The following is a 22,249-nucleotide window of genomic DNA, read 5'->3' on the forward strand; positions in this document are numbered from 1 at the left end:
AGAGGAGACCCCGAGGCAGGGGTGCAGCTGAGGGAGGAGGGGTGCCAGGCTGAGGGGAGCAGGGCTCTCCTCCGAGCCCGAGGAGCCCGAGGGAGGAGCCTCGCAGGCCTGCTGGCTACTGGCCTCCCTCCACCTCCCTCCCGCTTAGCAACCGTTGCTGGGTAAATATTTGCCCTACCAGGACCTGGGGCTGTCACTCAGGGCTGCCCCTCTCCTGCTCCATGCCCAGTGCCCCGCTCTGAGCCCTGGCCCAGGGGTCTGCAGGGCGTGCCACCCCCTCATGCCACAGCTCAACTTTCTGCTCCCTCAGGTAGATTGCTCCCAAATGCTCCCACCGTCCCGGGCATTCTGCCCTCCATGCTGGTGTGTTCTGGCTGGTGTGTCCTGGCCCGTGCATCCTGGCCGGTACCTGAGCAAGGTGCCAGCCCTGACCACAGGCCCCTCCCTGTGTCCCCCCCCCCCCTTCTGGCTCCTGGTACCTCACTAACATCACCCAGCCCCAGAACTTGCCCCAGGGAGAGACGGGTGGGGAGGGGGATGAGGGATGTTTTGATGGACACCTTGTCCTCATCCTCAGGCCAGGAAACTGAGCCTCAGGAAGCCAGCCCCATTTTCACCTCCTTTGGGGGGCAGAATTGAGGGGAGCATGGCCAAGAGGAAACAGATGCCCCCAGCCCCTCCCCGGGCGGTACACAAAAACTAGCCCATGCATCCTGCCCCTCCTGGCTGGGCCCACACCCTTCACCGCCCAGTACCTGAAGAGAAGCTGCTTGGGGTCCATGGCCAAGGTAGAGAGGGGCCTTTGGGGCGGTGTAGGTGGGCCTGCTCCACATTGAGTCCTGCTGTGGGCCAGAGCTTGGGGTGTGGGGACAGGACCTGGACCACTGGGAGGAATGAGGCTTTGGCCACACGGTGGTTGGAGTCTGAGTCCCAGGGAATGAACAAGCAGATGCCCACCTCCCCATCTCCCCCCTCACCTCCCTGATGAAGGGTCTGCCCGCTCCCTGCCGCTCCCATCAGGAAGCCTGCAGGCCAGTCCCATCCTTTAGGCCACAGTTCCCCCTTCTCAGTCCATCAGAGGGACCTGGGGGGCTCAGGGGCTGGGGGAGGTGGGTTTCAGGACTCCTTACGGACCTTTTCTGCCTGTGGTCAGAGGTTTGAGTGACACTTGTAAGAGCAGGGCTGGAGTGACAGTACAGCGGGGAGGGTGCTTGCCTTGCACATGGACAACCAGGGTTTGATCCCCGGCGTCCCATATCATCCCCTGAGTGCTGCCAGGAGTAATTCCTGCGTGCAGAGCGAGGAGTAACCCCTGAGCATCGCCGGGTGTGGCAAAAAAAGAAAAAAAAATGTTTCTAAGAGATTTTCATATTTAAACAAAAAATTTTCTTACTGTCGCACGTAGTGGTGGACAGGATAGTGTGTGGGCTCACACAGGAGCTCTACCACCCTTGACCTTGATTTTATTTTTCATATTTCTCTTTTCCTTTCTTTGGGGGCCACACCTGGTGTGTTCCCGGGTCATTCCCAAGCACTATCTGGGAGCCAAGCCGCGCCGCACTGTGTCAACTGAAACCTGGGGGTCCTGCAGGCAGAGCCCACATCTGGCCGGTGGAGCCACCTCGCAGTCTCCCCAACGCTACTGTGCCCCTAAAACAGGTATCCCCGCAAAGCTAGCACCCCCTTCGGGGAACTGGTCTGGGTTCGCTAGACACCGTCCTGTTTCAGGGCTACGCTCCCCAGATGCCCCACCGCTCAGCTCTCCACTCCCCCACCCCCAGCAGGCCTCCACTGGGGTGGGGGCTGGCCAGGCCCCCTGGGGTGGGGTGGGGGGCTGGCCAGGCCCTCTGGACGGGGGAAGGGGGCTGGCCAGGCCCCTCCCGATGTTGCTGGGCTCTTGCTGGGCTCTGCGGGGGCCGCAGTCCGGAGCTGTCCTGCTTCTCGGAAATCGCGTGGGGTGTGGGGCTCGGGGACCCTTTACTCCAGCCCCGCTGGCGGAGTTGTGGCAGCTGCTGTTTGTTTCCGTGGCAACAGGGAGAGGAAACCCCATTTAGCAGGCCAGGGAGGCCCCAGCAACCACACACACAGACACACACAGACTGGCGGCGGCCGCCCACACGCAGGCGCCTGCGTCAGCACCACCGGCAGCGCCGAGGACCCGCCTCCGGTCAGCCCGCCGGGCCCCACCCGCGCCGGCCACGCCCAGGGGGCGGAGCAAGAGCAGGGGGGTGCGGGGGTGGACGGGGAGGGCACAGTACTCCTAGGTGGCCGCAGGCATGGACCCCCGAGGCAGGGCCAAGGGCGCAGCCCTGTGGGTGGCAGTGCTGGGCACTGCCCTCCCCCAGCCCTCCAGGACACTCCTGCCCCTTGCCCCCGCCAGAGAGGCGAGCTGGGCAGGCGGGGATCTTGATGAAGCGGGCAGCCCCGAGGAAGGCCCGGCCGTGTGTAAGCTTAGGGCTTGGCTGTGAAGCTGATCCAGCCACCCCTTCCCGCAGCCCGGCGCGGCGGTGCACCTTCGTGAGATCAGGTGTGCGCTCACCCCCAGGAGTTCCCTGCAGGCCTGGCAGTGGGACCCTGAGCTCATCTTTACCCCTCTGACCACTTGTTCGGAGGACTTGCTTCTCAGAGTCCATTGGGGCCCTCCCGGGAAAACGCAAGAGTAGATGGCAGGGTCCCCAAATCACCTCTCAGACTTGGCCTCCTTGTTACTTTTATTAATTTTTTTTTCAGCATATTGAGCGTTAGGGTGATTTTTCATTAGCATGAGGGGTTCTCGGGCTTTACAGGAAATTGGTGTCTCTCCCGAAGGGCCTGGGTGAGTGGCCTCTGAGCCTTCCCTGTTCTCCTGGACTGCCTAGGTGGGCGGGGAGTAACCCTTCACTCAGCACTTTAGTCTCTGGCTGTGGGCATGTGACATGCAGATAATAATACCTATCTCGGCCTGGAGACACAGGACAGCAGCAATGGCACTTGCCTTACACACACCCCACCCGTACTTGAGTCCTGGCACTCCACAGGATCCTTCGAGCCCCCACAGAAATGCTCCCTGAGTGCAGAGTCAGGAGTAAACCCTGAGCACTGCTGGATATGAATCGTCCCCCAAGCAAAACAAAACAAAACAAAACAAAACACATCTACCTCACAGGCCAAGGTGGAGATTAAGTGGGATAAGTCTAGCCAGCCCCAGCCAGGTGCCCCCTGCAGCAAGCCACGGAAAGAACAGGAAGGTTTAACAACCACCTGTGCAGGCGTGACTCAGCGGATCTGGTGTTTGGTGCTGGACCTTGTGATCAGAGAGTGAATAAGACAGAGACCCTCCCTGGAGACCCTCCCCATTCCCTAAGACCCCCTCACCCAGCGGCTGCCCAAGAGTCAGCCCTACCCTCCCGCCCCTGTGGGGGTGCTGGCTGCCCCCTTAGTGACCGCCGACCCATCCAGATCCTCTGTGCCTGCCCCGAGATCTTGCGGGAGAGTAGAACTGGCTCTCAGTGTCCAGCTGACCAGTGTGAAAATTCCAGTTCTGCTGCTCACCAGGTGATCTTAGATAAGCATGTCCCCGCGAGGGTTGCTCGCCGCCAGGGCACATGTGGTCATGTCTGAGGTCGTTGTTGCTCTTCAAGGGGTGGAGAGACGAGTTGCGTCTTGTGGGCTTAGGGGAAGGGTGCGGCAGAACCCCAGACAGTGCCCCCTCCCCAATGCAGACGAGCTCCTGAGCGCCAAGCGGAGAGAAACCCAGCCTGAAATGAATAATTTACTCTCCCTGGGCTTCAGTTTCCTCATCTGTGAAATAGGGCTAATCATCGCATCTTGAGCAGAGAACGATTGTGTGGGTTCAGCACAGCCACGAGGAAACCTTGCGCCTCCTAACGTGCCCGAGCTGCCTGAACGTGCCCTGTGGGACGCCCCTGGGTGCCAAGCTACAGTCCCTCCTCTGGCTTCCAGTCTTCCTGTGCGCCAGAACCTCCGGCGCCCTCCCAGCTGCTCTCCAGGCTGTCCTAGTCACTTTTGTTTGTTTTTGGGTCTTTGGGCCACGCCCTGTGTGCTGAGGGCTTCTCCCAGCTGGGGAGTGCTAGGGGAATGTATGCAAAGTATTTTTTGGATATATGTTTTTTTCCTTTGAGGCAGTGGCATCAAGCACTGTACCCCGAGCCCCATATATGCAAAGCATGTGCTGCTCTGCTGAGTTCTATCCTGAGCCTTATTTTCTCTGTTTTTTTTTTTTTTTTTTGGAGGGTGAGTAGAGGAGGGAAGCATGTTCCGGGGCTTCTCCAGGCTTGTTATTTTGGGGACCGACTAGTCCCAGGGCTGGAACCTGTGGCCCAGCCCTTCGAGCCCTCTCCAAGGCCCTCCTCTTCTCCCTGACTCTTGACTTACTTAAACAGCCAGAATTTTCCCCTCAATTACCGCCCCACACTTTTTTGTTTTGATTTGGGGCCACACCCAGCAGTGCTCAGGGCTTACCCCTGGCTGAGTACTCAGGGATCACTCCTGGCCGTGGCCGGGACCAAACCCGAATTGGCCGGGTGTAAGGCCAGGGCCTTCACCCCTGCAGTCTCCTGGCCCCGCCCCTCCCCTCCTCCTCCTCTTTCCAGCCTCTTCTCCAGCTGTGCCCAGTGTCCCTCAGCAGGCCGGGCTGTGCCCTCCTCAGCTCTCTCCCTGTCAGAGCCCTTCCCAGACTTCCTCTGGGCACCCGCCTTCCAGCACCTCCCTCGTATTCCTCCCACAAGTCTCGCCAGAGTGGCCCAAGATAGTGAAGCTTGTGTGTGTGAACCAGGCGGCACGGCCAAGTGCTGAGCTAGGCCCGTTCCTCGCAGTCTTGTTCAGGGCAAGCCAGCCTCACCTGGAGAACAGGAACATCGAGGCAAGTGCTGGAGTGGGCTGAGCACTGACTTCGCAAGCGGAGACCCGGATTTGATCCCCCGTAATGTGAGACCCTTGCTGGAAGCAGCCCTTGAGCACAGAGCCAGGAGTAGCCCCCGCCACGCCCTCGGCACACAGGGTGTGACCCCAAACCAAAAGAACAAAAAGGTGGTGGAAAATACACCTCTAGAAAATAAGCATGTAAGTTATTTACTGCTGCGGCTGAGCATTTTTTTGCGGGGTGGGCACACCTGGTGATGCTCAGAGCTTACTCCTTGCTTTCTGCTCAGGACTTACTCCTCACTCTGTGCTTGGGTTACTCCTAGCTCTGTGCTTAGGGCTTACTCCTCACTCCACTCGGTGCTTAGGTTACTCCTCGCTCTGTGCTCAGGGCTTACTCCTTGTTCTGTGCTCAGGAGTTACTCTTTACTCTGTGCTCAGGAGTTACTCCTTACTCTGTGCTCAGGGGTTACTCCTTACTCTGTGCTCATGGCTCACTCCTGGCAGACTTGGGGGACTCTATGGAGTGTTGGCGGCTGAACCCAGGTTGGGCTGTGTGCAAGCCCTATAGCCACTATACTAGCGCTCTGATCCGTTTTTCTTATTTTCTTTCAGAGCTTTCAACCTTCTAACAAATTTTATCTCTTACTTATGGACTTTATTTTTCCACTGGAATGTTGGCTCCATGAGGGTAGGGAATTTGTGTTTTTTTTGTTGTTGTTGTTGTTGTTTGTGTCTTTGATTTTTTGTGTGTGATGGTGGTGGTGGGGTTGCACTCAGCAGTGCAGTTACCCAGGGACTCCTGGCTCTGCTGGGGGGTCGCTCCCCGTGGTGCTCAGGGGACCATGCCAAGCCAGGGATAGAGCTGGGTGTCCTACTCACTTCTTTCTTTGAGCGCCTGACCCAGCGACCTCAGTGCCTGGCCAGGTCTTCCGGCCAGTGGGCAGCTCCTCCCAGGAGCTGCAGGGCAGCTTGATACCCAGCTCTTTAGTGGTGGTTCAGACAGTGTTACCGACGGGGAAATGGAGGCCGGAGGGCTCAGCAGCAATTGTCACTCAGCCAGTGAGAAAGACAAATGGAACCTGGTCTTCCCGGTCAGGACGCCTGCCATGAGCACCCCACCCACCTCCAGCTTCCCTGTCTGATCTGCCTCCCTGAGCTGGCCTGCTTCTGGGGGCTGATCTGTCGTGGCAGGGGGAGATGCTGAAATTGGGATACTGAGCACTCATAATCAAGGTCCACTGTTTTTGTCTTTCTTTTTCGGTGCATACCTTCCTCCTGCGTCTGTGCACCCCTAGTCCTTGCTCAGGGACCCTCTATGTGTTGCTCGGATCCGCCCAGCCCACTCCCATGTTGAGGACCTTAACTCTGGTTTGATCTCTCCAGCCCCTGAGGCCCACTTTGAAGTCCTGATTTAGGATTGAGGCCCTTTTGCTGGTGATGGGGTGCGGCTCTTTGGAAAGCACCTGGCAGGAAATGTGGAGTGAGCCCCCCTTTCTCCTCTTCTCCTCTCTAGGGGAGGTCCTGGACAGAAAGGGTTAAGTGTGGTTTTGCTTCCAGCCAGGAAAGGAAGCCAGGCAGAGGGGGTGCACTGTGCAGACTGGGTGGGGCCGACTGGGGGGGGACTCAGTGCCAGAGGGGGACTGAGGCTTTGGGAACAGCACAAGCCCGTTCCCTCACGTTTCCCTGGCTCCCCGCACCTCTGCTCTGCTCCTGGCGTGGGGAACAGGAGAGGGGGGATTAAAGCACATTTTGCATTCTCCTTGGGCTTGTTGGGGGACCCACATGCCACCTGAGGGAGGGAGAGGGAGGTGCTCAGTGGGGCCCAGCCAGACAGCACCACCCTGCTCCCTCCCGGAACACTCAGTGCTTCGCCCCCGCTGACCCCCTGCCCAGCGCGCTGACCCCCTGCCCAGCGCATCTCCCCTCGACTATCACAGAACCCCCACCCCCATGATGAAGGAGTCAGCAGCTGATTCCACTTCCCAGCTTCCTCCTGGGAGAACAGGCAGGGGGAGCCTCCTCAGGTTCTGGTGTCACAGGGCTGCCACCCCTAGAGAGTTGGACTGACGGACAGGTGGGGTTCGGAGGTAGCAGCTGGCATGTCAGAGCCGGGTGAGGGACAGCTCAGAGGATGGTCCTTGGTGAGGCCTGAGGTCAGAGTCTCCAACCCCAGATGGACAGCCTGGGTGCTCCTGCTGCCGCCAGAGCGAGGCTCGGGGGCTTCTGTCGTTCCCGCCCCACGCCTGGCCCCACGGCCACCCTGTCTGAGGCCAGGACAGAGCCCCACATTGGCAGTGTAGCCCCCGGCCCTCCTCCCCCTTTTCAGGCCTGCTTGGGAACCACAAGAATTTGGGCCGAGTGTCCTGGCAACGTGAGGGATGCACGTAGCGCTCTGGTATCTGTTTCAAATTAGCCACTAAAGCAAGTACAGCCCTGGTGCTGGCAGGGCCAGTGCGGAGGCATCGAAGGGGGGGAAGCCGAGCCTCTTGCCCATCGAGGCTCCTGAGGGGCAGGGCAGTGCCCGGCCCTATTCCTGACCTTCCCTGGGGGCCTGCTGCTTGGGCTAGGACCCAGCACCTGTTTTTGAAGGGTGAGAGATGTAAGCAGGAGATAGGGGAAGGGGCCCAAGCCCCCAAGTGAGGGTACACAGGATCTCAGGACTGCACCGCCCCCAGGGAACCCAGCATTTCTCCCCACCCCACCCCACCCCACCCCACCCTGGCATAATGAGATGTGGCTTTGAATGGGCTGCCCACATGTTGAGGGGTAAAGAGTGACTCACTATTACTATGGCGAGGAAGGGGGAGCCCGGTGGAAGAGGAATGACTCACCCTGATGGGCATCAGCCTCAGCCCTCCCCCCACTTTTCTGGGTCTTCCTGCCTGCCTGGCACCCTCCCGAGCTCTGCACCCACATCCCTATTTATCCTCGCCCCCCCTGCCCCCGCCCTCCACCATTGCCCTTTGCCCACTAACTCTCACCCCCCTCCTTGGCTTTGCTTTCTTCGCGGGAAAGGGGGGGCAGAGGCTGTGGGGGCGCGCGTGCCTCTGCGAGCGCTGAGCGGCGCGTTCCAGGGAAGCCCTAGGCGGACTGGGGTGCGCGGACTGGGGTGCGCCGGAGAGAGAGGGTGGGGCCCCGCGGCCCGTCCTCCCCCCCCAACCCACCCCGCCTCCCCGTGGTGCTCACCCCCGCCCTCGGCGCAAGCGACGGCCCCTTTAAGAAGCAGTGCCCCGCCTCCCCTTCCCCAGACCTATTAGAGCCTTTGCCCCGGCGCGGGTGACTCAGAGTGTCCGCGGGAGCGCCGCGTCCAGTCCAGCCAACCCGAGCCCGAGCTCCGACAGCGTCCGGCCCAGCTCCCTCCGCCGGCCAGGAGCGAGCAGAGCGCCAGGCGGCCCGCGGCAGCCTCCGTCCTTCGGCCCCAGCCCCGCGTCCTTGCCGGGACCCCTGCCCCGCGGGCAGCGCTGCCACCCTGCCGGCCATGGAGACCCCGTCCCAGCGGCGCGCCACCCGCAGCGGGGCGCAGACCAGCTCCACCCCGCTGTCGCCCACCCGCATCACCCGGCTGCAGGAGAAGGAGGACCTGCAGGAGCTCAATGACCGCCTGGCGGTCTACATCGACCGGGTGCGCTCGCTGGAGACCGAGAACGCGGGACTGCGGCTCCGCATCACCGAGTCGGAGGAGGTGGTCAGTCGCGAGGTGTCGGGCATCAAGGCCGCCTACGAGGCGGAGCTCGGCGATGCCCGCAAGACCCTCGACTCGGTGGCCAAGGAGCGCGCCCGCCTGCAGCTGGAGCTGAGCAAAGTGCGCGAGGAGTTTAAGGAGCTGAAAGCCCGGTGAGTGCGTGAGTGCGCGCAGGTGCGGGGCGCGCGGGGCGCGCGCGCGGAGGGCGGCGCTCGGGCCGGCCCGGGACACTTTGCCATGTGTCCCCTACCTCCCGGAACTGCCTCCCGGCGGGTGACTGGCATTGCCAAGGAGAATTGTCCGGACAGGACCGAGAAGGGAGGGGTTCCCGAGAGCGGGTGGGGGCGTCGGGGCCAAGCAGGGGCTCGTGATGGCCCCGCTGTCTGCCAGGGTAGGTACGGGGTATACCAGCCGGTCGGAGCCTGGGGAAAGGACTTGATGAAAACCAGGTCTGTGCTGCCGGCTCTCTGAAATCTGGGTGCCCAAGACACCCTGGAGTGGGTGAAGGGTCCTGCTGGAACTTTCTTGGGAGGATTGGCACTGTGCCAGCTTAGCCCCGCGGGCCCCCTGTGCCCTGGATAACGCTTCCTAGGCAGGTAGATGTCCTTTGCGGCTGGAGTGAGGTTACAGGTGCCCGGTCGCTGTTTCCCCTTCTAAGGGGCATAGAAGTTGCTCCTCAGCCCAAACCTTCTTAAGAACTGGGACTCCCTCTGAGTCTGGGACCATCCCCAGCTTGGGACAGGCACCCTGGACAACGGGTCCAAGAGAAGGGTCCCTCTGCAGCCACCTAGCCTGGGCCTGCTTGCCCAGGAATGCATGGAGGGCTGGCCAGGGACACCCTCTCAGAAGCCTGTCCTGCAGGAGTTGGGGGCAGCCCCCTCTTGGCCCTGTGCCTGATGTCTCAGCGGGGTGGGGGGGGAGACTTTGTCCTCCCTTGGGACCAGCCACTTTCATTTTCCCAGCCCTGTGCTGAGGCCCTTCCTCTCTGCCAGTGGCCGTGTTGATCTTTGCCTTATTAAATTGCTGGGATAGTGACAATTTTGAAATCCAGCCGTTGGAATCAGTTGGAGTCAGGCCACTCCCATTTCACCCTTGTCTGCCCCACCCTACCCCACCCTATTTGGCTCCACCCTCTTTTCCTAGGATCTCTCCGAATCTGGGATCTTCTGTGGGTGCCCCTCTCCCACCCCTCCAAGGACTCGGTTTCCTTCTCCCGTTTTCCCCCTTTTCTCCCAGACCAAAGCTTGAGAAAGGTGCCCAGGGTCCGAGGGCCTCTGTGGGCCCGTCTCCCACCCGGCATCTTTCCCAGTACCCTGTGTACCCCATGCTCTTTCGAGCCTCCGTAGCCCCTGTCGGCGTGGGTGTGGTGGGTCCTGGCCCGGGAGGAGCACGTGGGAAGGCTCGCGCCTGACTGGTTTCCACAAGCCTACAGCGCGACTAGAGCCCGAGAATCACACTCCAGACAAGTCGATGCGCCCCACGGCCCAAGGCCACCCCCTACTGCCCAGCGAGAGCCCTGCCCGAGCCTTTCAGCGTGTGTGTCTTCCCTCTGAGGAGCAGAGGGGACATCCCCCAGTCAAACTCCTCTCGGCCATGCCGGACCCTGGTCTCCTGTGCCTCCTGGGGCAGCTGTCCTGCCCGGCCAAGGGCGGGGATGGCGTGTGTTATATTTAGCTGCCTGCCTCTTCTCCCCCACTCACTCTGGCTTCCGGAAAGTGGGGGGTAGGGGGTGGGGGTGGACACCTGGAACCCTGGGTGACTGCAGGGCCCCTTTTTGGTCCAAAGCGGGAGAAGCGTGTTGCTGGGGCTCTCTTTGCGTCTGCCACACAGGGTGGAGCAGGGGAAGGCAGGCCCACCTCACGCTCCTACAGCGGGCCGGAGAGAAGGTGCTGCTGGGTTTAATTTTTTTTTCTTTTTGGGTCACACCCGGTGATGCACAGGAGTTACTCCTGGCTCTGCACTCAGGAATCACTCCTGGCGGTGCTTGGGGGACCATATGGCATGCTGGGAATCGAACCTGGGTCGGACGCGTGCAAGTTAAACACCCTACCCACTGTCCTATCGCTCCAGCCTCATGGGTTTAATGTTTAATCAGAGCAGAGTCCAGGGCCAGGCTGTGGGTCGGGATGTGGCGCCATCCCGAGCCCCTTGATCCCCTGCTGGTCCTGCCCACCTGGTGCTTGGGGCTGCAGGCAGAACCGCCTCACTCCTAGGCGGAATTATGGGGAAGCCCTTTCTCCTGGAGCCAGGGGGTTTCTGCACAGAAGCAAGTGCGGGAGGAAGCCCCAGGGAAGGACCACCTGAGGACCTGTCAGGGCAGCTCTGGGTGGCCCTGCCCCAGGCTGGACACTGAAGGAGGACACGGGCAGGGCAGCTGGGGAAAGACTCGGGGAAGACAGTTGAGGGAGGACGCGGGAGGACAGAAATGGGAGGATTAAGGCAGGGCAGCTCAGCAGTGGGAAGACTTGGGCAGGGCAGCTGAGGGAGGACTCATAGGACAGTTGAGGGAGGACTCAGTGGGACAGCTGAGGGAGGACTCAGATGCTGCCCCAGGATTTCCTAGGGACGGCAGGAGGCTGGTTGGAGACACAAGAGATGTACTGTCCTGCCTTCTATCCCTGTCCTGGGCCCTGCAGTGGGATGGGAACTGGCCACATGCCCCTCCCATGGCAGCCGTGCTGGGGTTGCAGAGCCGAGGGGGATGCCGGAGTCTCCCTCTCTGTGCAAAACTGAGAGAGGAAGCCTGAGTCAGGCATGCCAGTGATAGCCGGCCCACAAAGCAGAAGCGCCCCTTCCCCGCGGACAGGTCGGGCTTCTATGACTTCCTGGATTGCTGGCCTTTCTGGGCCTGCTGGGGGCAGGTGCAGGGACAAGGGCAGCGCCGCCCGGGGTGCAGGGACGCGCCGGCTTGCTCCTGTCACACAGCCAGGCCGTGCCAGGCCAGGTGTGGAGCCCGGGCCTCTGACTTCCTTTGAGTACAGGGACCTTTCAACCTTCTTTCGTGTAGGGGGTGGGGTGGCCGAGGCTCACACTGCACTGGAGAGCCTGCTGGGCCCAGGGCCACCTCACCCTGGCCAACAGCCCAAACCTCCAGAGACCTAGGACCCCAGCCGGGACAGCGCTGGTGGCCTGTGACTCAGTCTTGAGACCCTTTGGGACTTCTTATGGGATCAAGGAGGTAAAACCCTTTGTCAGAGACCTTAGAGTAGTGGGAAGGGGCTTTGCCTCAAAACTAAAGGACAAAATGAAAGTACCGGAGCAATAGTACAGTGGGTAGGGCTTGCCTTGAACACTGCTGACCAGGGTTTGTTCCCCACCAAGCCCCTCCAGGAGAGATCCCTGAGCACCGAGCCAGGAGTCAACCCTGAGCATCACTGGGTATGGCCAGTGATAAACCCCCCAAACCTGCTTGCCTCCTGCCACCCCAGATGCCACACTCTGGGTCTCGGGGCAGGACGGAAATTCCTCCCAGACTGGCTGCCCTGCTCCCGCGGGCTGTGCCCATCGTCCTCTCTCCCAGGGATTGGGTAGCGGGGGTCAAGACTACAGCCAGGGACAGCTGGGGGGACAACTGGTCGGAGATGCCTCGCCCACTGCTGTGCCTGCCTCTGCCCTTCCCACCCCCTTCCCCAGGCCCTTATCGTCTGTAGCAGCTGCTTCAGCCGAGACCAGGACTGGCTACCAGACCCAGCTGCGGGTGCTCCATATCCCTTCCTGCCTCTTTGCTGCCGCAGGAGGCCAGCCCCGGCCCACAGGCCTAGTGGGCCATGAGCATCGTGACCCACCCCCCCCACCCCCGACTGAGGAGGCCCCAGCACTTCCCTCAGTGTCCTTGAGTTTGACCCTGTCATTCAGTTGCTCTGTGACCTTGAGCATGTGACCTCTCTTCTCTGGATTCCCCAGCTGGGAGAGAAAGAGTCAGAGCAGGACCCCCCAGACTCCGCAGGTCTCATAGGAGCACAGTGACTGGCCGCAGGGAGAGTCCATTCAGATCCCAGACATTTTCAGCCGAGCGCCATTCCCAGCAATGTAACTTGGAACCAGTGGTATTCTCATTCGAAACATTTCCCCCGAGCTGTGGGGTTAGAGGTATACCCTTCTCAGGCCCAAGAGATAGGATGTCAGGTAAGGTGCTTGCCTGGCAGGTAGCCAGCTCTGGTTGGAGTCCTAAGTCCTAAGTCCTAAGTAAGGTCCCCAATCATGGCCAAGAGTGATAATTGAGCACAGAGACAGGAATAGTCCCCAAGCACTGCTGGGTGTGGCCAGAAAGAAACAAAAAAAGCACAGCCTTCTGTTTCTCAGAGAGTCTATTAGTGGGCTGAGGAGAAGGTAGCTTAGCAAGTAGAGCTCATGCCTTGCATGTGTGAGACTTGGGGTTTGATCCCTGGCGTTGCCCACCTATGTGTGTGCACACAAGTACTCGGCATGTGTTAGAAGTGGCTAATTATTCTGACTCTGAGCTTCTACTTTGTTGTTGTTTGTTTGTTTTTGCTAAAACCCTTGATTTGGGCATCTTCTCCCTCAGGACGGTGGAGAGAAGAGGGGGTCTCCATAGCCAGTGGTGAAGCTGAGGATTCCCCCCCAGCCCCCAAGGAGGCCTGTTCTGGGGTCAGGGAGGTGCAGGGTGACCTTGGCTGCCAGCTGCTACCCCCGTCTGTTCCCCCAACCTGAGACTAGACTTCTGAGGGAGTCTGGGTCCTTAACTGTCCCCAGCGGAAGGGAACATAGCTGGCAAGAAGGTGGGGTGGGTGCGCCCCGTGCCTTTGTGGCAGGGGGAGCCTGGACCCCGCCTGGGGAAGGCCGCGCCTGGCCTGGCCTGGCTCCCGGCACGGGCTGAGTCACTGCCCAGCACCCATGCCGGCTGCGAAGAAAAGGCCTTTCTGGAAAACTGCCCTCGACAAACTTCCCGAATGTGTGTGTGTGGGGGGTGAGGTCCCAATCAGATGGGGGGCACATAGGCAAGGAGTCCTTTCCGGGGGGCCAGGAAGCCCTCCACGCCCAGGGCACAGCCTGGCACATTCACAGGAGATAGGCGGTGGCCAGGGCTGCACCCCGTCCCCGGGCCCTGAGCTGCTCCCCCTGCTGGCGGGCGGCGGCGTGGCACCCCCCGGGCTCGGCTGGAATGCAGCGGGAGCAGACGTCCTGGGTCCGCCCCCACTTCCGCTCCTGGTCTGGGGTGTGGCCCCACTCCTGGTGCTGTCCGAGTTAATCCCGGGCACCGCGGATGGTTAACCGGACCTCAGGAGGGACTGCTGAGTGGACTCCTGGTGCTGATCCCAGCCTGGCCCCCTCTGTCCCAGCTGGTCTGTCCGCAGCCCACCGCTGCATTTTTGTGACCGCATGGGGTGGCTCGTGGGGAGAGGCCAAGAGAAAGGGAAGCAGCGTTTGGCAGGGGAGACAGCAGCGTGTTGTCCAGGCCGCTGGCCGCCGGCCGCCGGCTTCTCCCGCTGCTGCCTACAATGCCACGTTGATCCACCCAGCAGCTGTGACTCAGGCCTGGAGCCCGGCCAGGCCCTGGAGCTTCTGCTTCGAGTCGCGTCTGAACATGTCAGCAGGCCTCCGCTCCCCCAGCCCAGCCTGCCTGCTGCCCACAGCAGCTTTGTCTGAGGCCTGGACAGCTGAGAGCCCCGCGTGGTGGCTCTGGAAGGGGTTGGACCGGGCGCCCAGCCTGGCCCTTTATGGCAGAATGGCACCCAAGAGAGGCGCCTGGTGGCTGGGAAGCTGGGCCTGCCGTGGGGACGGCCGGCTGGGGTCCAGGCAGGGAGCCCACAGGGGCTGTCCGGTCCCACAGCACCAGGACCCCGGCAGTGCGGGGCGGGAGAAGGCTGGGGACTCTCAGTCCCAGGGACACCTGCTCCACTCACGTCCTCCCTGCCAGGGAGCGGCCTTGAAGGCCAGAGTGGGGTGGGGCAGGGCGGGGCGTGCCCACTGCTCTCACCTAAAGGGGAGCGGCCGGAAGGCACGTGGGGGTGGGGGGAGCTCTCACACAGCCTGGGAACTGTGGTTGTCCCCTAGAAAATGAGGGATCCCCAGGCCTCTGGGCTGCTCTCAGTGCCCCCCTGCACCATGCTGTTCTGTCCCACTCTGCTCTGGGGACCCCAGATGATGGCGTGGACAGGGCATGAGTACCCAAGCAGGACTCCCCCAGCCTCAGTTTACCCATTTGTGAAAATATAGACGTGTCACAGCAGATGGTCCCCGTGGATGCCTCCAGCCTAGGAGTAGCCCCCTCCAGGGTTTGAGTCTTAGCACCACATGATTTGGGGAGCACTGAGTCAGGAGTAGCTCCTAAGCACCACTGGGTATGCCCCCAAACTAAAATTAGATAAATTTATTTATTAATTTTTTTTCATTTTGGGTCACACCGGCGATGCACAGGGGTTACTTCTGGCTCATGCACTCAGAAGTTACTCCTGGTGGTGCTTGGGGGATGCTGGGAATTGAACCCGGGTTGGCCATGTGCAAGGCAAATGCCCTGCCTGCAGCACTATCACTCCAGCTCCCTTATTACTTAATTTTTGGTTTGGGGACCACATTTGGCTGTGCTGAGAGTTTTTCCAGCTACCCCCCCAAAATAAAATTTACATTAGATTGATGGGACCAGTTGATAGTACGCTGCGGGTAGAGCATTTGTTTGCCTTGCAGGCACTCGACCTGGGTTCAATCCTGGGCACCTCATATGGTCCTCCGAGCACCGCCAAGAGCGATTCCTTTGTGCAGAGCCAGGAGTGACCCCTGAGGGGACACGGTCAACCCCAGTTCAGTCCCCAGTACTGTATCAGGACCCCTGAGCCCAGCCAGCAGTGTAGAGCCAGAAGTCAAGCCTTGAGCATCGCTGGGTGTGAACCAAAAACAAGGGACCAAGGTGCATGGAGTGAGGCTCTGCCGTGAGGCTGCCGTCACCAGTTAAATCCGGCACTGCTCATAGTCACTGCCAGGAGCTCCCCAGTCTCGGCACTGCCGGGTGTGGCCGGCCACAAACACAGAACAAATGGGGGCCACAGAGATAGTACATGGGAAGGTGCTTGCCTTGTACACAGCAAACCCGGGTGCAATTTCCGGCACCATGTAGGGTCCCTTGGGAGTGATGATCCTTGAGCACAGACAGAGTCAGCTCTGAGCACAGCCGGGCGCCAGGCGTGGCCCCCAACACAAACAATCGAGCAAAAACAAAACTAAACAAAACCAAAAAAAATGAAAGAGAAGGAAAAAAGCGAGAGAGAAAGAAAAAGAGAAACCGGGGAGCAGGAGCGGGAGCAGCTGTGGGCGCTAGAGCAGGGCTGCGGGGTTCTGCGGACGGGGGCCCGGTGCCAGTAGGCCCGGGCCCCAGCCCTGTCCCCCAGTACAGGTGACCCCCCAGCCACAGGGGGCGCCTGTCCCCGTGAGGCAGGATAGCCCCCTGCGCACAGAACCCTCTCCTGAGCCCAGAGCCACCTCCTGGCCTTCACTCAGCCATGGGGAATGTACAGGGCTGGTGAGTGAGGGGCTGGGGGCTCTCCAGGAACTGGGAGGCTCTGCAGGAACCAAGGGGGCTGGGCCTGCTCCCCCACACCCATGGGGTCTGCCCTCTCCTTTCTTTTCTTTTTTGGGTGGCCACACCTGGCGATGCTCAGGGCTGATGCCTGGCTCTGCTCAGAGGTCACTCAGTGGGCTCAGGGGACCGCATGGGACGCTGGGGCTGGACCCCGGGCTGGCCGTGGGCAGGGCAGAGGCTCGCCCACTGGGTTGCCTCTCTAGGCCCGTCTGTCTCATTCCACTCTAGCTGAGTTTGCAGGCCTCTTCCCCAGCCCAGTGAGGGGACAGGCCCCCCAGGCTCTTCAGCCAGCCCAGACAGGCTGCCTGCAGCCCTGCTTCCATATTGGGCTTCCAAGCAGCACCCAGTATGGTGACTCAGCGGGCGGGTCAGCACCTGGCCTGGTGCCCAACAGCCCTTTGCTGTGCTGGGCGCCTTCTGGCCCCAGAGACCCTGCAGCTGCTCTGCTGGGATTCCCTAACAGCCGCCTTACACACGACACACATGCCCGCACATATATACACATGAACACACATGTGTACACGCAGCGCATATCCATGCCTGTGTACATATCCATGTACACACGTGCCCACACACACCCCCCATACCCATTCCCCTCCCAGAGATGACACTGGAAGGGCCCAGCCTTCTCCCCTCACTGGGAGCCTGCTCAGGGCACCTAGGTTGGGCGGGGCCGCGCCCCTGGCACGGCAGGGTCTCCCCCGTGGGCACTAGAGGATTTCCCGCCACTCCTGGCATTGTCTGAGGATGAGTCACCTGTGGGCTTCCAGGGTTCCCGCCCTGCCCAATCCCCTGCCCAACCCCAATGGCTCCCACTCGGGAGGGACAGGGACGGGGGTCAGGGACGGCGACCCCTGGCCCGGGAGGAAATGCCATTTGGAGCTGGGGGCCAGCCAGACTGGAGAGGAGTGAGGCGGGGAGGGCTTGGGCTCGATTGGGGTGCGTGCAGCGCTGTGCTGGCCGCAGGCTGAGTCACGGGCTCGGGGCGGGGGGTTCTCCCCACTGCGGAGAAACCACAAGGCCCTCTTGGCTTCCTCTCTCAGGCTGGGGCTGCCCTGCTCCATCTGGCCCTGAGGGCCTCAGGAGGGAAAGGCAGTGACAGTCCTCACTTTCCTGGGAGACCCTGCCTCAGTTTCCCCAGGCTCCCAGTTGTGCACCAGTCTCCGGGTGGCTGCGGAGAGTGAGCCCAGCACTTGGGGCTGTCGGGACTTTCCCACCCAACTCACACACGGGCAGGCAGCTCCGCCAGGTCCCGGGGTGGGGGGACTTGAGGCAGGCCCGGGCAGCAGGTGTTGGAAGGGGTCCCAGAGAGGCTCCTTCCTGCTGCTCTGCTGCGGCCGCTGGCTCAGGCCTGTCTGGGAAGCTGCTTCCTCCTGAGCTCAGTGGACAGCAGCCCCAGGGGAGTGCTGACCCTGCTGGCAGCACGTGGTGCTGGCCACCTACCTGCCCTGTGGGGCCTCAGTTTCTCTCTCTGTGAATGGAGGACTTGAGGTGCAGAGAGACAGTACATCTGGTGGGGGGCTTGACCATCCCCAGATCGATCCCTATCACTAAAAGATCCTCCCTGAGCACTGCCAGGAGTGATCCCTGAGCAGAGCCAGGAGTGATCCCTGAGCACCACTAGGCGTATCCCTGAGTCTGGGTGTTTTTTTCACCCCTGGAAAAAGAAAAAGAACTTGAGTGGAACCTCCCATCCTTAAACTCCTAGCTGTCTAAATGCCTTTCATAATTTTTAAATTATTTTTAAAAATTGGTTTTGGGGCAACAGCTGGTGGTGCTGAGAGTTACTCCTCAGTGTTCAGGGTGCCGTGTGGTGCTGAGGATGAGGCGGGCCTCGGCACCCCCAGCCTCATGGGTTCCCTGTGCTCTCACTTCTGAGCACCTGAGGCCTGCGGGGCCCGCTGGGCCTGGAGCCCACCCAGGAGCTGGGATCCGTGTCCGGCGCCGGCCTCACTTTACCGCTGCTTCCCTCCTCCCTCTGCTGCTGCCTCAGCTTCGGAAAAGTTCTGAAGTCATGGAAAGTTGGGGCTGTGCTCCCGCCAGGGCTGGGCCGGATGGCAGCCAAAACCTGAGCTGGGCTGGGGCTTTATTTTTAGCTTCTCTGACTGAGCGGGGTGGGGGGGACATTCTTCAGTTGGACGGGCCTCTCCTCACAGTAGACAGTGTGGCCACAGGGGACACTTGGTCAGGGCCAGGGAGATGCTCACAGGGCAGTTGTCCCCCACGGTAGGGTCTCCCAGCACCACTGAGAGACCTCTAATCACCGCAGGGTGTGGCCCAGAGACCAAACAACACACACACCGATGCACACATAAACATACTCATACACACTGCACACCATGCACACACTCACACATAGACTGATACGTGCGTTGCATACACTCATACCCTTAGCATGCGTGCGCGTGCACACACACACACACACACACAGACACACATGCACATACACGCATCAGCTTGTTCTGACGAGCAGTTGGAGCCTAGCCTTAGCATGCTAGGCTAACCCTGCAGGTCTTGGTCCTGCCCCATATGACCCCCTCCCCGTGTCCCACTGTTCATCCCAGAGGTAGGTTAGAGACCAGGTGACTCCTAGCACCAGAGGACGCAGCAGCCTCGGCGAGCTTCAGCCTCTGTGGGAGCTCTGGGCTGGGGGGCAGGACAGATGTCAGCGGCCACTTTCCTCTCCTGTCTAGCTCCTTCCATCAGCCCCACTGCCGCCCCACCCCGCGCTTTTCCTGGGGAGGAAAAGGTCCAGGAGGAACTCAGCGGTTTTTTGATTTTTATTTGTTTGTTTTGTTTTGGGTCATATCTCGTGATGCTCAGGGCTTTCTCCTGGCTCTGCACACAGGGATCACTCCTGGTGGGTTCAAGGGGAGCCCTATGGAGTGCCAGGGACTGGATCTGAATTTGCTGCATGCAAGGCAAGCAAGCTCCCTACCCCCCGCACCCCACTCCAGCCCCCACTCAGTGCCTTTTAAGGGTGTGGGATCCTTTTTCCCTTCTTCAGTTCTCTGTCCAGAAAAGAGCATCTGGTGCCCAGAAAGGGAGGAGGTGGCCTGCGGCAGTCCTGCCTGGCTGGTTCTAGATGAACCTTTGCCTGCTTGGGCCGGGTGTTCCAGGCTGGAGGCCACATCTGGAGGCAGATGTGGGAGCCCTGTGAGGCCCAGGGTGGGGAGGTGGCACCCCTGCTGAGAAGCCCAGATCAGGGGAGCCAGACTGGCTGGTGGACAGGCCTGGTTGTCCTTATCTGGGACCCCAAGGGGCGCCCCTGTGCCCCCCCCCCCCGCCCATCCAGAGGTTTAAAAGGGCCTGGGCTCCTTTGGAGCTGGAGAGAGAAGGGTTAGGGATGGGGAGCCTGGCTGCCGCCGATGAATGGAGGTGGGTGGAGTCGGGAGAGAAGGTTAGGTTCCATGTGGGAAGCTCGGAGACAAAGGTGGCCCTGTCCCTGGAATGGGATGGGAGGGAGCGAGGGCAAAACATTCATCTCACGGGATCGCGCCTGCGCACCCTTGGCCCCAGGCACGTTCCTCTGCCCTGAGTCATGGGAAGGGCGGAGAAGCCAGAAGGGGGTTTGGGGGATCTTGCAGGAAGTGGGAGTACAGCCCCCGAGGCAGGCCAAGGCTGACCTGCCAACCTAAAGGCAAGGGTGCCCGCTGCTGGCTGCCCGAGGGACAGCCGAGCCAGCCACTGCCCTTCCCTTGCACTCGCGGAGCCAGCTGCCCTCTGCTGGCAGCATGAGGCATAGCGGCCACCGTGCCATGCTACTGTGTGCCGAGCCCTCAACCTGGGGGCGTCCCCACCTCTGGCTGGGGGGTGCCCGGATCGCTCCTCTTACACCCTCTCTTCCCTTGCTTCTGTAGCAATACCAAGAAGGAAGGAGACCTGTTGGCTGCCCAGGCCCGGCTCAAGGACCTGGAAGCTCTGCTCAATTCCAAGGAGGCGGCCCTGAGCACGGCCCTCAGCGAGAAGCGCACGTTGGAGGGTGAACTGCACGACCTGCGTGGGCAGGTGGCCAAGGTAAGGCGCTCCTGTCTGCCTGCCTCAGGTACCCCCAGGCCTGTTCTGCTGCTTGGAGCCCCTCACGCAGTCCTCCCAAGAGGGGCGCGCTATACTACTATTCATTGGGGTGGGGGGTCCCAAGCAGTGCTCCGAGTGTCCTGGGACATTTCCTGGCCGTGCTCAGGCCGTGCTCTTAAAACCAGGAACCCGGTTCTTAATGCCTGGCGGGCCAATGTCTGTCTTTGCCTTCCACACACCGAACCCTGTGTCCTGTCTAGTGCCAAGCTAAGGAGCTGGCCTGGGGGCCAGAGAGCTAGTACAGTGTGTAGGGCACCGGCCTGGCACACAGCTCGCCCCAGCTCAATCGCCAGCACTGCATAGAGTCCCTGAGCTCCACCAGGAGTGATCCCTGAGAATCGCTGATGTGGTCCTCAAACCAAAAAATAATAATAATAATAAATAAAAACAAAACAAAACACATAGTAAAAAGTAAAGAAGCCGCTTTGCCCCCCATTTCACATCACTTCCTGTTCTCGAAGCAGAACGAGCATGAGAGTCAGTTGCCAGGCTAATGTCCGAGTCTCTCCTCCCCAGCCTGGCAACCCAGCACCAGGAGCAAGAGGGAGGTGCCTGCAGGTCGTCACCCAGACCCAGGCTATTCTCCGGGGCCCCTCCCATCCCTGCTCACAGCTTTCTGCAGGGGAAGCCTGGGAGGGAGAGCCCTGCTCCCTGCGTGCCTTCCTTCTGTACTGGACACACTCACCCCCACCCCCAGGAGCATGGGGGCCTTCTCTGGCCCACACCCCCCGGTCTGCCCTTTAGGGCTCAGCTTCTTGGAAGGCCTCCCAGACCCCTGCCACATCCTGCCCAACACGCAGGTTCCTCGCCTCACGCTCCATACACATTCCTCTCTAGCAATGGCTGCGTGTCCCCAGGACCCAGGGGGGATGCCACGGGGAGGCATGTGCCACAGCATCCCTTCAGCTCCCCTGTGCAGCCCTGCCCTCACCTCTGCGCCTTTTCTCTCAGCTCGAGGCTGCCCTGGGAGAGGCCAAAAAGCAGCTTCAGGATGAGATGCTGCGACGCGTTGATGCGGAGAACCGTCTGCAGACCCTGAAGGAAGAGCTGGACTTCCAGAAGAACATCTACAGCGAGGTGGGGATGGGCGCTGGGCAGGGCGTGCCTGTGTGCCTGTGTGCGTCTGTTTAAGCAGGTATATGCCTGTGCCCATGCATGTGTGTACGCATATGTGCATGTGTGTGCACATGTGTGTGCGTGTGTGTGCCTGCAGCTGAGGAAGAACATGCACAGTGAGATGGGGTCAGGCACCGGGTGGGGCGTGTGTGTGTGTGTGTGTGTGTGTGTGTGTGTGTGTGTGTGTGTATGGATGGGTATGCATGTGTGTTTCCACATGCATGTGTGTGTGCGTGTGTGTATGTGACTGCAGCTGTGGCGAGGAAAAACATCTCCAGTAAGGTGGGGGGACAGGTGTGTGTGTGTGTGCGTGTGTGTATGTGTGTGCAGGGGCCCAGCAGTGCCACCAGCCCAGGTAATACCCACAGTGACCCCACTTAAGGTTGGGGTGCGGGTGAGTTGGCCCCTGGGGCTGACCCCCCAAGGCCTCTGGTGACCTGGGTGCCCACGTGCTCCCCCTTCCAGGAGCTGCGTGAGACCAAGCGCCGCCACGAGACCCGGCTGGTGGAGATTGACAACGGGAAGCAGCGTGAGTTTGAGAGCCGGCTGGCCGACGCGCTGCAGGAGCTGCGGGCCCAGCACGAGGACCAGGTGGAGCAGTACAAGACGGAGCTGGAGAAGACCTACTCGGCCAAGGTGCGCCCGAGCCCGGGCGGGCGGGGAACCTGTCCCGATGGCCCAGGCCTGCGCCCTCACGGCTGTCTCCCCCACAGCTGGACAACGCCCGCCAGTCGGCAGAGAGGAACAGCAACCTGGTGGGGGCCGCCCACGAGGAGCTGCAGCAGTCCCGCATCCGCATCGACAGCCTCTCCGCCCAGCTCAGCCAGCTGCAGAAGCAGGTGACAAGCGTGGCCGGGGGCTGGGTGGGCACAGGGCTGCCTTGGGGAGGGACCCCGGCCTCCGTGAGGACTCTGGAGTGTGGAGTCAGGCCTCTGTTCGGGATGAGCTCCCCTCTGCTATGATCTTCCTTTGTCCTC

At 61.0% G+C, this 22,249-nt stretch overlaps 1 protein-coding gene across 3 annotated transcripts in view; it reads left to right on the forward strand.

Moving 5' to 3' along the window:
• The window catches only part of LMNA (lamin A/C), a 44,853-nt gene that overhangs the window by 17,920 nt on the left and 4,684 nt on the right, over window positions 1-22,249 (forward strand). For all 3 annotated transcript variants that reach the window (XM_056122989.1, XM_056122991.1, XM_056122990.1), the window contains 5 exons: window positions 8,112-8,697; window positions 19,940-20,096; window positions 21,108-21,233; window positions 21,738-21,908; window positions 21,986-22,111. In XM_056122989.1, coding sequence (XP_055978964.1) covers window positions 8,342-8,697; window positions 19,940-20,096; window positions 21,108-21,233; window positions 21,738-21,908; window positions 21,986-22,111 — 936 coding nt within the window. In that variant the 5' untranslated portion in view covers window positions 8,112-8,341. The remainder of the gene's footprint in view (window positions 1-8,111; window positions 8,698-19,939; window positions 20,097-21,107; window positions 21,234-21,737; window positions 21,909-21,985; window positions 22,112-22,249) is intronic.

Source organism: Sorex fumeus, unplaced genomic scaffold, assembly GCF_029834395.1.
Source record: "Sorex fumeus unplaced genomic scaffold, SorFum_2.1 ptg000047l, whole genome shotgun sequence".
Classification (NCBI taxonomy): Eukaryota; Metazoa; Chordata; class Mammalia; order Eulipotyphla; family Soricidae; genus Sorex; species Sorex fumeus.